The following is an 11,446-nucleotide window of genomic DNA, read 5'->3' on the forward strand; positions in this document are numbered from 1 at the left end:
CTAAGGGAACGTGTCATGGGAACGTGGATAGGGTGTCGCTGAGGGGAGGGCTGCTAGCGACTGGCTGTGGTGCGGCGGTGGGCGGGGCGGCGAAGTGTATAAAAGGGGGAAGCTGGCTACGGCTACCCAGGGGTGTGCTGGGTTCTGAGTGCTGGAGGTCGCTGCTGTCGTTGCCGCCAGGATGTTCGAGGCGCGACTGGTGCAGGGCTCGGTGCTCAAGCGGGTGCTGGAGGCTCTCAAGGACCTTATCACCGAGGCCTGTTGGGACCTGGGCTCGGGCGGCATCAGCCTGCAGAGCATGGACTCCTCGCACGTCTCCCTGGTGCAGCTCACGCTGCGCTCCGAGGGCTTCGACACTTACCGCTGCGACCGAAACATCGCCATGGGCGTTAACCTTAACAGGTGCGGGGGGCGGCGGCCGGGGCCTCTCCGGGCGGGGGAGCGGGCCGGGGCCTGAGGCGCTGCGGAAGGGAGAGTTGTGCGGGGCAGCTGCGGGGCGCGGGGCCGCACTTGCCTTCGCCGTCTCTGGGGAGCGGCTCCTGAGGCGGGCAGGGCCGCTCGGAGCCCTCCTCAGCCATTCCCCCCCCCCCCCCTCGCCGCCCCCCTCTATTCTCCTCAGAGCTCTCGCGCCGTTTTTCGCAGCGCGCGCGCGCGAGGAGCCCGCCGGCGGCCGTGACGTCACTGCCGGCGCCGTGGCGGGAAAGCGCAGAGGAGAGCGGGGGGAGGCGATCGCTGCCCGCCATGGCCCGGCACCCGCTCTGCCGCCCGCCGAGGGGGCCGTGGCGAGGGGGGAATGAGCCCCAGCTCTATCCCCTGCGCAGTTCCGGCTGCTGCCTGCCTCTTGCTAGCTTTCTTTGCAGGCTCTAGTAGGCAACGGGCGCGTTTTCCTGTTCTGTCCGCTGGTAATCCTGTGAGTAACCTACATTTCCCTCCCACTTAGCATGTCCAAAATACTGAAGTGTGCAGGGAACGAAGACATCATCACTCTCCGAGCAGAAGATAATGCGGATACATTGGCTCTAGTGTTTGAAGCACCAAGTGAGTGTTGGTTTTGGGAACTAATTTACTACAGTGATGTTTTTAAGTAGTCTTGATAAATCATGTAGATGCAGAGCGGGAAGGAAATGACAATAACAGAAATGGGAAGGATCACCTGATACTCAAACTCTTTAAATAATCTGGAGATGTAAGCTTAGTCAATGTGACCAATACTTTCTCTGTAAGAGAAAGACTCTTCTTTAGGCCCCGTATAGATAATCTTGGCAGGTTGCTGTCCTCTTACAGCCTATAAAAGGCTGCTTGGGTCACTGTCAGATTCTAGCTCTAATTAAACCAGTTGGATCTTACTGATGTAATTGAGGTGGTTTTACTTGTCAGGTGTGAAAGGGATAAAAATTAAATTCAGGGTGAAAACTTCTCAGAAACACTTGGTCAAACCATGCTTTGTTTCTTTAGATCAGGAAAAGGTTTCTGATTATGAGATGAAGCTAATGGATCTTGATGTGGAGCAGCTTGGAATTCCAGTAAGTAGTGGCTTGTATGACTGGCTACACTGTCTCTTAGAAATGGGTATTTGCCTGTGTTCACATCAGACTTGGGAGTTCGAGCTTGTAACATAACTTTCTCTGGAAAGACTAGGCAAACTCAAGTGTAGTGACTGCACCAAGATTTTTGGGAGAAATTTAACAGTGATGTTTCCTTCGCAGGAACAAGAATATAGTTGTGTAGTGAAAATGCCCTCAGCTGAATTCGCACGCATCTGTAGAGATCTCAGCCACATCGGCGATGCAGTTGTCATCTCCTGTGCAAAAGACGGTGTGAAATTTTCAGCTAACGGAGAGCTGGGCAATGGAAACGTTAAGCTGTCACAGACCAGTAATGTGGATAAAGAAGAGGAAGCTGTAAGTGTTCACAATTGCTGTGGGGTCTTCAGTGTTGAGGTTTCTACCAATGACTAATTCTCTGGCCTCCTGGAGGCTAAAACTGGGTGATTGGATCATGTATTTCTCTGGTTTATAGATTAGTCAACAAATGATTGCAAACTTTAGGTCCTTACGCCTGGGGCCTGCAAGCAGTGCTCATCAGAACAGAGTGGGGAATAGTGCTGACTGCCTCTGCTTGAGATGTCTGAATTATTTGAGGGAACTTTGGTGCAGCTTGCGTTTACTGAAGTCTAACCTGGCTGATGCTTTTCTAGGTTACAATAGAGATGAATGAGCCAGTCCAATTGACCTTTGCTCTGAGGTACTTGAACTTCTTTACGAAAGCCACTCCCCTGTCACCTACAGTAACACTCAGCATGTCTGCAGATGTTCCTCTTGGTAAGTAGAGAAGCTCTACTTGAAAAAACTTGTAGAATGCTGCTACCTTAGAACTGCTTTAAGAACTCTGGACTGAACGTTTTTTCTGAAGAACCTTCTGAACACTTGTTTTTTTTCTTTTTCCCAGTTGTGGAGTACAAGATTGCTGATATGGGACACTTAAAATACTACCTGGCTCCAAAGATTGAAGACCAACAAGAGGGCTCTTAATTGGAGGAGGACTGAGGGGAGATCTGCTTAGCTCTTTGGAGAGGACAACTGACTGAGAAGGAAATGGTGGTGTTAGTAACTTCAGTGCATTGGAGCATCATATGAGCACTGTTAGGCATGTTATGTAGATATCTTTGTAAATATTTTTCAACTTACTATTTTGCTATACTGATGTCATTAGAAATAGGAAATTTGGGTTTTTCTAGTCTATTTCTGTACTTTCAGTAATCTTAGATGCTGCCTGAAGGTGAAGTATCTTACTCTTCTCAACTTGTGTTAGAGAAGGGGTGCAATATTTAACTCCAGTAAAGATGGTATTTCCTAGAGTTTCACCTGTGGCCCTGTAGCTGCCATGGGTTGCTATTCAATTTTGCTGTGAGTTTATATGACCTTACTTCATCCATTTATTTTTGAAGCTGGTATTCTAACTGAAACTTGGAAAATGGAAATAAAGAATATCATTTCATGGGTTTTATCCTGTTTAAATGTGGATGGATGAATCAACGCTTTGTCAAAGCATGCTGATGTACCCCAGCTCCTTTTTCAAAGGCACTGCAGCAGTGAAGCTTGTGCTTTTTTGCACTGGAGTTACCAGCTTCTGCTCGGATCATGTAGATGTGTTGAAAGGGCGGGGCCTGGTTACAGCTTGAATAACTGATCACTCAGTGATGCTGTTCCTGTTAAACAGAGGAGGTTTGTGAAACACATTTCCTTCGCGTGCAGGAGCTTTGGCAGGTGCCAGAGCTGGCTCGAAGGGGCTGTGGCTCTGGCTCTTGGTGAAGTCTGAGCGTGTAGGTACGTGCTGCGGTGCGGCTGTGACACGCGGCTTGGTCTGGCAGCGAGCTCTCTGAACCCTGCCTGGGTTCGGTTCTACCGTTTCTGATTTATATTAAGCTGCTTCTCAGCTGGTTGTGTTCATCAGGTGCCCTTGTCCCACACCTTATGTGCTTCTGTTGACATGTGCACTCGCCTGTGCCACCAGCAATTCCTCTCTTAATTGAGGATATTCATGATCATGTTCATATTGTTGAAGATACTAAGGTTTACAGCATGTTTCACCCTGAAGGTTTGATCATGAAGAATGGGATTTGAAAACAGTTTCAGGCAGCTACTGTGTTTCTTAGCTTCCTATATTGCTACCAGGTAGCCATAAATCCTTACCCTGTCTGCAACCCAAGTGATGCCACTATCACAAACGAAGAAACACTGAAAAGCAGTTCAGTTGGCTTGGTCAGTGCTGTGTGGTAAGTAGTGTGTGCAGGCTCTGAAGTGCTGCGGGTACGATTATGGTTTTTAGGAGGCTGTGTAGTTTCCCACTAGTCAGCAATAAAACAGTATTGAGCATAAACTGGCTGAAAACTTGACACTTGGAAAACCCAACTGATTTAGCAGAGTTTCACAAGGTGGCAGTACTCACTAAGAAACAAATTCTGCTGTGTCAGAATGATGTAGCTACTACCACTGTGGTAAAACTCCCTGCTCAAAGCTGGGGGACAGGATTTCCTTGTGCTCCTGCCTTGACTCTTCATTGGTAGCAGCACTGCTTTATTAGTCGAGATGATTTGGACTGGTTTTGTGCTGTGCTGCAGGCAGCTCCCTGTGTGGCTTTCAGCTCACGTATTGAGCTTTGTCTCATGTCTCCAGATCACACCCCATTTATTCTCTTGAACTTTCTTAGCTTGCTAATTCAGTACCTTTTAAAAATATTCTCAGAAGCAAGAACTGACTCAGCTGCCCTGAAGTTTTTAGATCAGTAGTAGTGCATACCTTAGATAACGAGTTTTTTTCACTCCAAACACGATGCTTAGATTGGATGGTCATTGTGGTACCCACAAGTACAACAGGCAAATTCGTGCTTCAGTGAAGAAACAAAACATTTGTGATGTTGAAACAGGGAAGGATTCCGCATCTCAAGGATGTGCGTAAAGCTGGGCTAGTGAGTGAAGCAAGTTTGTTTTGGTACGACCTCCTGCTGTAGTGGGGATTACCAAACTCATATGTGTGCTATTCTACTCATAAACACTAGAAATAAGCCAAATGGTTTAACTGCTTATTTTGATAGCTGTAATGACCAAACTGAGCAGCCTCATGTCGTAAGAAATATTCTTTAGTGTCTGCGTACTTGTGTACTACTTGCTTTCTGGATAAATCCTTTAAAAAGCTGAATGTTTACTTTGCTAGTGCCGTACCCAAACACTCCAAATTAAGATGTTCCCTTAAAAAAAAAAAGAAAAAATGGGGGGGGTTTAAGTGCTGTGTGTGTTTCTCCATGTTTGAGAGGGTAAGCTTTCATAGTTTATATATTAGACTTTCTCACCAAGGAGAAAAGAAATAAGAGGGAGGGAGAATTCTTTGAAACTTAAGGAGATTAGGCTTTTCAAGGTCTAAATCCAGTCCATATTTTATTAATTTACAGGAACCATGGCAATTCCTGCAGTTCTCATGTTTGGAGCTGTTGGAGGAAGTCGATCCCCAGCAGCGTTTCATCCGATGGGTTAATGGTGTCCCAGGTGCCAGAAATCATTTTCTGGCAGTAGCTTTTCTGTTACATACTTGGCCCCAATGGCGGGCAGTGCTGTGTCTGACAGTTTAATTATGTCCAGATCTTCCTTTAGGAAATAGACTTTAAAGTACGTGTAGGAGTGATGTGTACGAACACAGTGACAAACAATCTACAAACAGATCGCCTCTGGTGGGTGTTGGGTGCTGTGGGCCTGGGTGACCAGGCCACGCCAGCCTGCCCAGGGACACCAATTCCAGATGTGAATCTGGAGTGTGAGGCTGAAAATAGCGCAGCCGAGCCAGCAAGAGGCTGCTGCCATAACCTGGAAGGAAATTACTGTCATCAGGAATAAACTTCCTGGGTTGTGCTGCGGCCGGGGCAGTGCGGAAGAGAAGCGGCAGCAGGCGGAGATGGGTTTGACCAGCGGCACAAGTAGGAGGTAACAGGCTTTGTGTGTTTTCAGGAAGGTTTTGAAGCTGTGTGGGGCAGGGGGTGCAGCCTGCAGTTTTGGGGGAGTTCCCAGACATGTTGTGAACTTCCTGTTTAGCAGCAGAGAAACCATTTCGGGTCTGGAGGAGGGGAGTCGGGTGTGTTTATTGTGTTGGGCGTGAGGTTTGAGCTCACAAAAGGACAAGGAATTACATTTCCCTTCCTTATTCCTGGTCAGAGCGGGTAGTATAATATATTGCTCTTATTTAGGGGCTAGACAGGCTTTTGGCTTGAAGTGCCATGTTCACATTTACTGGCAAGCTCCCCTTGTGAGCCTGCGCTCTACCCTGGAAGCCTTCCCCGGATCGTGTTTAAAATATGACTGTAGCGCATTGTAGTAGAAAACTTAAATTACAAGCATGATTCACCATTTATTTGCCTCTTAAAGAGCACAGCACTGAGCTTGTTTCAGATCTTGAACCAATGTAGAGCACAAGGAGATTGAAGCTTAGTGGACTTGGACCTGGCACTTAAACATGAGGTCTGAGTATTTTTTTACATTTGTTCTTAATAGCGGCTGTCTTGTCGATAAGCAGGTAATGGGAAGGGCAGGACAATTTATGCAAGTGTAAATTGGAAATAATTCCTGGGAAGCCTCTAAAAATAACCTGGTAAATACTGGGACAGTAAGAAGTCCCATGGTACCTAAGGGTAAAATGAGTCAGAGTCAGGAAATCTGACACATTTCAGATGTGCTGATTTCTTTTGGCCTCTTGCCCTCCTGCACACCTACCCTGGGCATGTGGGAGGCCTTGGGGTATTTGAGTAGTGACCTGAACAACAGATGTGTAAGGAGCTGAGGATGTGTTACCACCCTGTACGTGTGTGATACTTCAGTTGTTGATGGGGTTAGAAATGTATTTTGTCTGTGCTTGGGTTTTGTTACAGAAAAAAAAAGAAAAAAAATCTTCAAGGTACCCCTGAGGGGTTTAAGATCAGAGGGTGTTGGGGTTTTTATAAAAGTCAAATTTACTGCAGGAGGAACAAATCTGATGGCAGAGGAATGTGCCAGCAATTGGCAAGAGAAACAAAGGATTTCAGTTCAAGTAGAGACTAAATATTTTGAAGAGATGCTGTTACCTTAGATGCCAAATAGTGTTATAGAAAACTTTGTCCCTTCCTGTTGGAACAGTCGGGATATGCACTTTTGTTTAATTTATTCATTATGTTTTCAGAAAAGAAAAAAAAATCTATTGAAGTTGAAAAGTGTGGGAAGCCTCTTGTCTGCTTCACTTCTGGGCATCGTAGCCCTGGGCTGCAGTGCAGGTTCAAGGCTGTAGGTGAGCTGTCAGGCCCTCTTACATGGCTCTGCAGTGAGGGAGGTGGCTTCAGCTCCTGAGAAGTCAGGCTCCAGGGAGCACAACTCTGTCCCTCTCCCCAGGACAGTCACTGCTGGCAGCAAAACTGCAGGGGTTGGCTCTGTGGTGTGGTGAAATCGTGGGCTACAGCTCTGGCGTAACTAAACAAAGCTCTACCCTGAATGCTGCCTCCCTCGCAGCTAGACAGACAAGTGGCCTGTGCTTTTTAGCTCCTTGCTGTTTTTTTTGGTTACCTCATCCCCTAACCACTCCATCCCCCTGTTGTGCTGCCTCTGAGTCATGACTCGAGCTGCCCCGGGAATGACGGCTCTATTGCATTCTGGTTTCCAGTGGGTATTTTTGCAAAATGGATCTATTGCAAAATATCCAGCTGGTTGAAAAGCTGCTTTGTTTAGTTCTGGTTTGGGTTTATTTGCTAGTGTCCCTGTTTAGAAATAACTGGACCTCAGACATTGCTGCAAGTGTGATCTTGCAAAATAAGATCAGGTTTATACATTGTATATTATTCTGGAATTTCTATCTTGTTTTAAACCCAAGTTCTACCTTAGTTTGACTTTGATTTCAAATACTGGCAAATCCTGTTGCAGCTATATCCATGCTTTTGTAGCTTAGGTTTAAGTGCAAGGCTTTATTTGAAAAAAATTTAATTATGAAAAAGAACGATAATGCCTTTTAGTACAGGCTTGACACTTTTGTTTCTCTTAAACTTGGTCTATGTCTCAGACTCTATCATCCAGTTTACTTTGATTCTTTTTGCTATTCTGTTTTCCAGGTTCTAGCTGACACCCAGGCTTCCTTGTAATGATGCCGTCACGTACAAATCTGACTGCTGGGATTCCCAGTAGCAAAGTGAAATATTCCAAGCTCTCCAGCACTGATGATGGATATATTGACCTGCAGGTAAAAAGTTGGGAAGGAAACCTCTTTCTGCTGCTGCGTTGACTGTAAACTACAAGGGAAGGCTGCAATAGCTGCACATGTACATGGGAGGCTGCTGGTTTGTTCTTCTCCAGCAGAGCAGCCTCAGCTTAGAAAGGTACAAAGCTAGCTGCAAGCCACTGCTTCAGCCCTTCTCCTCCAGGAAGCCTGTAGAGCTTAAGTGGAAACAAGGTTGCTCGTTTAATAGGGTCAGATGCATGTATTTGGAGGGAGGGGGAAATGAGAGATCTAGAAGCAAGGGGTATAAACACTGGCTGGGACAGCAGGGTCTCTGTGGGCAGGATTCCTCGCAGCAGGGCTGTTACAGAGCCGGGCCCCAGAGCTGCTGCCAGACTGTCCCAAGTCATCTCTGCTAGCTGTGGGATTTGTGTCCCTGCCACGGTAGGAGGGGAACCGTACTGAGTTAAGCTGTTTAATACTTGGGTTTTTTCCATCCAGTTCAAGAAGAGCCCACCAAAAATCCCCTACAAGGCAATTGCACTGGCTATTGTGCTCTTCATGATTGGGACCTTCCTCATTATCATAGGAGCCCTCCTCTTGGCAGGATACATTAGCAAAGGCGTAAGTGGTTTGATTACATTTCTGTTATGAGTATTGCATTGCTTCCGCATTCCCCAAAGCCTGCCATGTACTGTCATGTTCAGTGTAGAAATTCAGAGCAAAAGGCCTCTAAGCAAGAAACTAATCCTTTCCACTGCCTTGGTGTTTGACAGCCCTATTTGTCTGGCGGCAGAGCCCTCTGTCTTCAGTTAGCGAGTCTGGAGCAGGTTCAAAGCTGAGTTGGAGATGTGCCAGGGAGGGCTGAGCTTCTCTGTCCTCCCTGGGGTACAGTTTCATTTTAATGCTACCTCCCTGCAGAGGTCAGCTTGCTGTCCTGGAAAAACTTCATGCTGGGATCATCACTGTTCTAGTAAAGATCATCTGGTAACTCCTGTAGACGATACCACACCACTATATAGGACACAGCACCACTTTTCTCATCGCTCTGTATTTTACGATCCATTGAACGTGGATCTGTTGTTCGTAGTTGACTTGGTGCTCCTCTCTAGCACACTTCTCCTTTTACCTTGTGCTGTATGGAATTGTTTTACGGTTGGCAGCTGCTGCTTATCGCTGTAGAAACAGCAGCATTGTGGCTGTATCGGGAGCAGTCCAGGCATGGGTAGGAGAGCTCGCTCTTGGCCAGGCACGCAGTGCCCAGCTTGTGGCTGGCAGTTTTATGTGATTAGTGTTAGGAGCCACCCCTCCTATCTGACGGAGAAGTTCAGCTGAGGGTTTCCTGTAGCAAGGAGGAAATGTCAGGGAGAAGACTTAGAGCTCAGCCTGAAGAAAACGGAGATATTAGTGATTTAAGATGAATTTTCATTTTTTGTCAGCTAGCCAGGCCTTACAAATGAATAGTTAAGGCAGGACTTAAGAAAAAGGAAAGACCTGCCCCTGTAGAGATCTCTGCTTACTGCACTTGTGTATCTCTTCTCTGCAGGGAACGGACCGGGCTATCCCCGTGCTCATCATTGGGATCCTTGTGTTTCTCCCAGGCTTCTACCACCTGCGCATCGCGTACTACGCTTCCAAAGGCTACCGGGGCTATTCCTATGACGATATCCCAGATTTCGATGATTGAACAGTGTAATTAATCGCATTATAATTAGGTTGGCGGTAAGAGCTGTTAGTTACCCTGGATATCAGAGGGGGCCTGTAAGATTGTAGATGAAGTATATCCATCACAAGATGCCAGTTCCTGGTTTTGAGGTGTTGCAGGTTTTTCATTTGGGGGTGGGGGGGGCTTGAAGACAGAATTGACCAAAAGGATTGCAACGTTAGGTGGGAAGAACATGTGATTTACTGTATTTTTCCACTTTTGGTTACATAATGCTGGTTGCTTGTAAGAAATTCTTGGGCAAGGCAATTCTAGCAATTTTCCAAAAATAGATGAGCCAGTTTCAGCAGCAAAGATATTTGTTTTTTCTAACTGTTTTATAGAGTTTATTTTAGTTTTCAGTGAGACTGTGGTTATCACTGGGTTTACCTTTGCAGACAAACACCATAGTTAAATTCTGCTTTTGTGCTCTGTCCATCAGAAATGCTTCCAATCTACTTGTCATGTGCTCATCTAGAGTAACGCAAGTCAGATGTGTACAACAGGGGGAAAACTGCACTTGCATGAAATAATTTACACGTGCATTAACTATACAACTCCCTGTCAGAATGACCAAACTTATTTACTCAGCGAACCCATACTTCAGAAGCAAGCTTTTTACCACGCCACTGTTACTTTTGGCAAAATCTGCTTATCCTTTAAAAGGACTGCTGGATTTTGCTTATTTCAAACAAACTGAATGGACACAGGAAGATGAATTTGGAATCTGGATCAGGAGTCAAGTGTCTAAATGAAAAATCTTGGTTTTGACTAGTGTGGATATTGGAGACTCTTGAACTTCATCTGTCTGTATGTCTATTTGGATTAATTTTGCCCTTTTCTAGATAATACACTGTGCATAACTCCCTAGACCAGTAAAAAGGAAATCTCTGTATAATTTGTACTGAATAAATCCCATCTGTATTGTTTTGCTAGCTTCAGTGATATGTTCTTCAGGGAAAACAGATTGGTAGCTTGTTTTATGTAAAAACTGTCTGTCTCCAGAAGTGGGAATGAACTCAGTGTCCTGGAGAACAAGTATGTGACAAATAGTGATACAAGTAGATGTATTTAATGTGAATAAACTTCACTATATTCTGTGTACAAATCATAAGCTTGTCTTTTTCACTTTCCACAGGTCTGTGTGCAATTAAAAACTGTTCTGGGCAACCAGATTAAGGCTTTAGCTGAATCTGCTGTTGCCTACTGCTTCCAATTGCTAATGTAGTTGCTCCGATCAGCATTAGGCTTTGCTGAGCCAGCAGCTTTGGAACAGCTCCATCTGCTCTCCAGGACCCTTGTCTGGCTTTGGGGCAGGGATTACCCTCCGTAGTGCAGCAATCCAGAGTGCCCCAGGTGCAGCAGGAAAACGTGCTTCTCCAGAAGGTCAGGATTCACTTTTTGAACCTCACATGAAGTTCCTTATTAAATGTGCAGAGACCCCAGGCATCGAATTACTTTGTTTCATGGTCCAAATATCCAGTTCCTCTCCTTGTGCAATGTAGCAGGAAAAGTGTCTGTTGGAATATGGCTTGCAGGCTGGTGCTGATATTCCAGAATTGTCAGGTGTGCCCACGTGGACTGAAAATTTTTGGAGGAGGGGCGGGTATCGCTGTTAGTGCCGAGCAGGTCCATGGACATAGTGAGAACAGTGCTAGATGAATGTCTTGCTCTGGAAGTAGTCTTAAAGCTGCCTTTTTTTCTCCTCCAATGTTCTAGATTAAACCCTAGATTAAAGCCTGAGCCAAGATCTTTTTTTTAACTTGCATCTCTTCCCTTGTTTGACTTAATTGGTTTGCGTGTGCCCCAGCGTTGCACTCTGAGGAATAACTGATTGAATTCCGGATCTCCCTTGCCATCTCCGAAGGCCACAGCTATGTGTGTTCTCCCCTGCACTGCTGCGTCACGCCAGCCCTTGCCTGGCTCACGTTCCTGCTGCTGCTGGCCCTGATGGCAGCCCTGCTTCCCAGATGTTGTCACGTACTGCTTGGCAGCAGCTGAAACGTGTCAATTAAAGCTGGGTCTA

The 11,446-nt window shown here is 46.1% G+C and overlaps 2 protein-coding genes across 4 annotated transcripts; both read left to right on the plus strand.

Annotated features, from left to right (window-relative positions):
- Positions 1-106: 106 nt before the first annotated feature.
- On the plus strand, positions 107-3,006 carry PCNA (proliferating cell nuclear antigen). The gene is made up of 6 exons (XM_042801450.1): positions 107-402; positions 941-1,038; positions 1,456-1,523; positions 1,707-1,901; positions 2,198-2,321; positions 2,449-3,006. The coding sequence occupies exons 1-6, from the start codon at positions 182-184 to the stop codon at positions 2,529-2,531; spliced, it is 789 nt and encodes a 262-aa protein (XP_042657384.1). The 5' UTR covers positions 107-181; the 3' UTR covers positions 2,532-3,006.
- A 2,343-nt stretch (positions 3,007-5,349) lies between these two features.
- Positions 5,350-10,528, plus strand: TMEM230 (transmembrane protein 230). 3 transcript variants are annotated; one of them, XM_032985142.2, is made up of 5 exons: positions 5,350-5,473; positions 6,699-6,803; positions 7,615-7,742; positions 8,220-8,342; positions 9,265-10,528. In XM_032985142.2, the coding sequence occupies exons 3-5, from the start codon at positions 7,644-7,646 to the stop codon at positions 9,403-9,405; spliced, it is 363 nt and encodes a 120-aa protein (XP_032841033.1). In that variant the 5' UTR covers positions 5,350-5,473; positions 6,699-6,803; positions 7,615-7,643; the 3' UTR covers positions 9,406-10,528. The 3 variants fall into 3 exon arrangements, with proteins under 3 accessions (XP_032841033.1, XP_009969961.1, XP_042657507.1); XM_009971659.3 differs by lacking the exon at positions 6,699-6,803 and having other exon boundaries at positions 5,367-5,473; XM_042801573.1 differs by lacking the exons at positions 5,350-5,473; positions 6,699-6,803 and adding an exon at positions 5,880-6,004.
- The last annotated feature ends 918 nt before the right edge of the window (positions 10,529-11,446 follow it).

This window comes from Tyto alba, unplaced genomic scaffold, assembly GCF_018691265.1.
Source record: "Tyto alba isolate M040663 unplaced genomic scaffold, T.alba_DEE_v4.0 Super-Scaffold_34, whole genome shotgun sequence".
NCBI classification, from domain to species: Eukaryota; Metazoa; Chordata; class Aves; order Strigiformes; family Tytonidae; genus Tyto; species Tyto alba.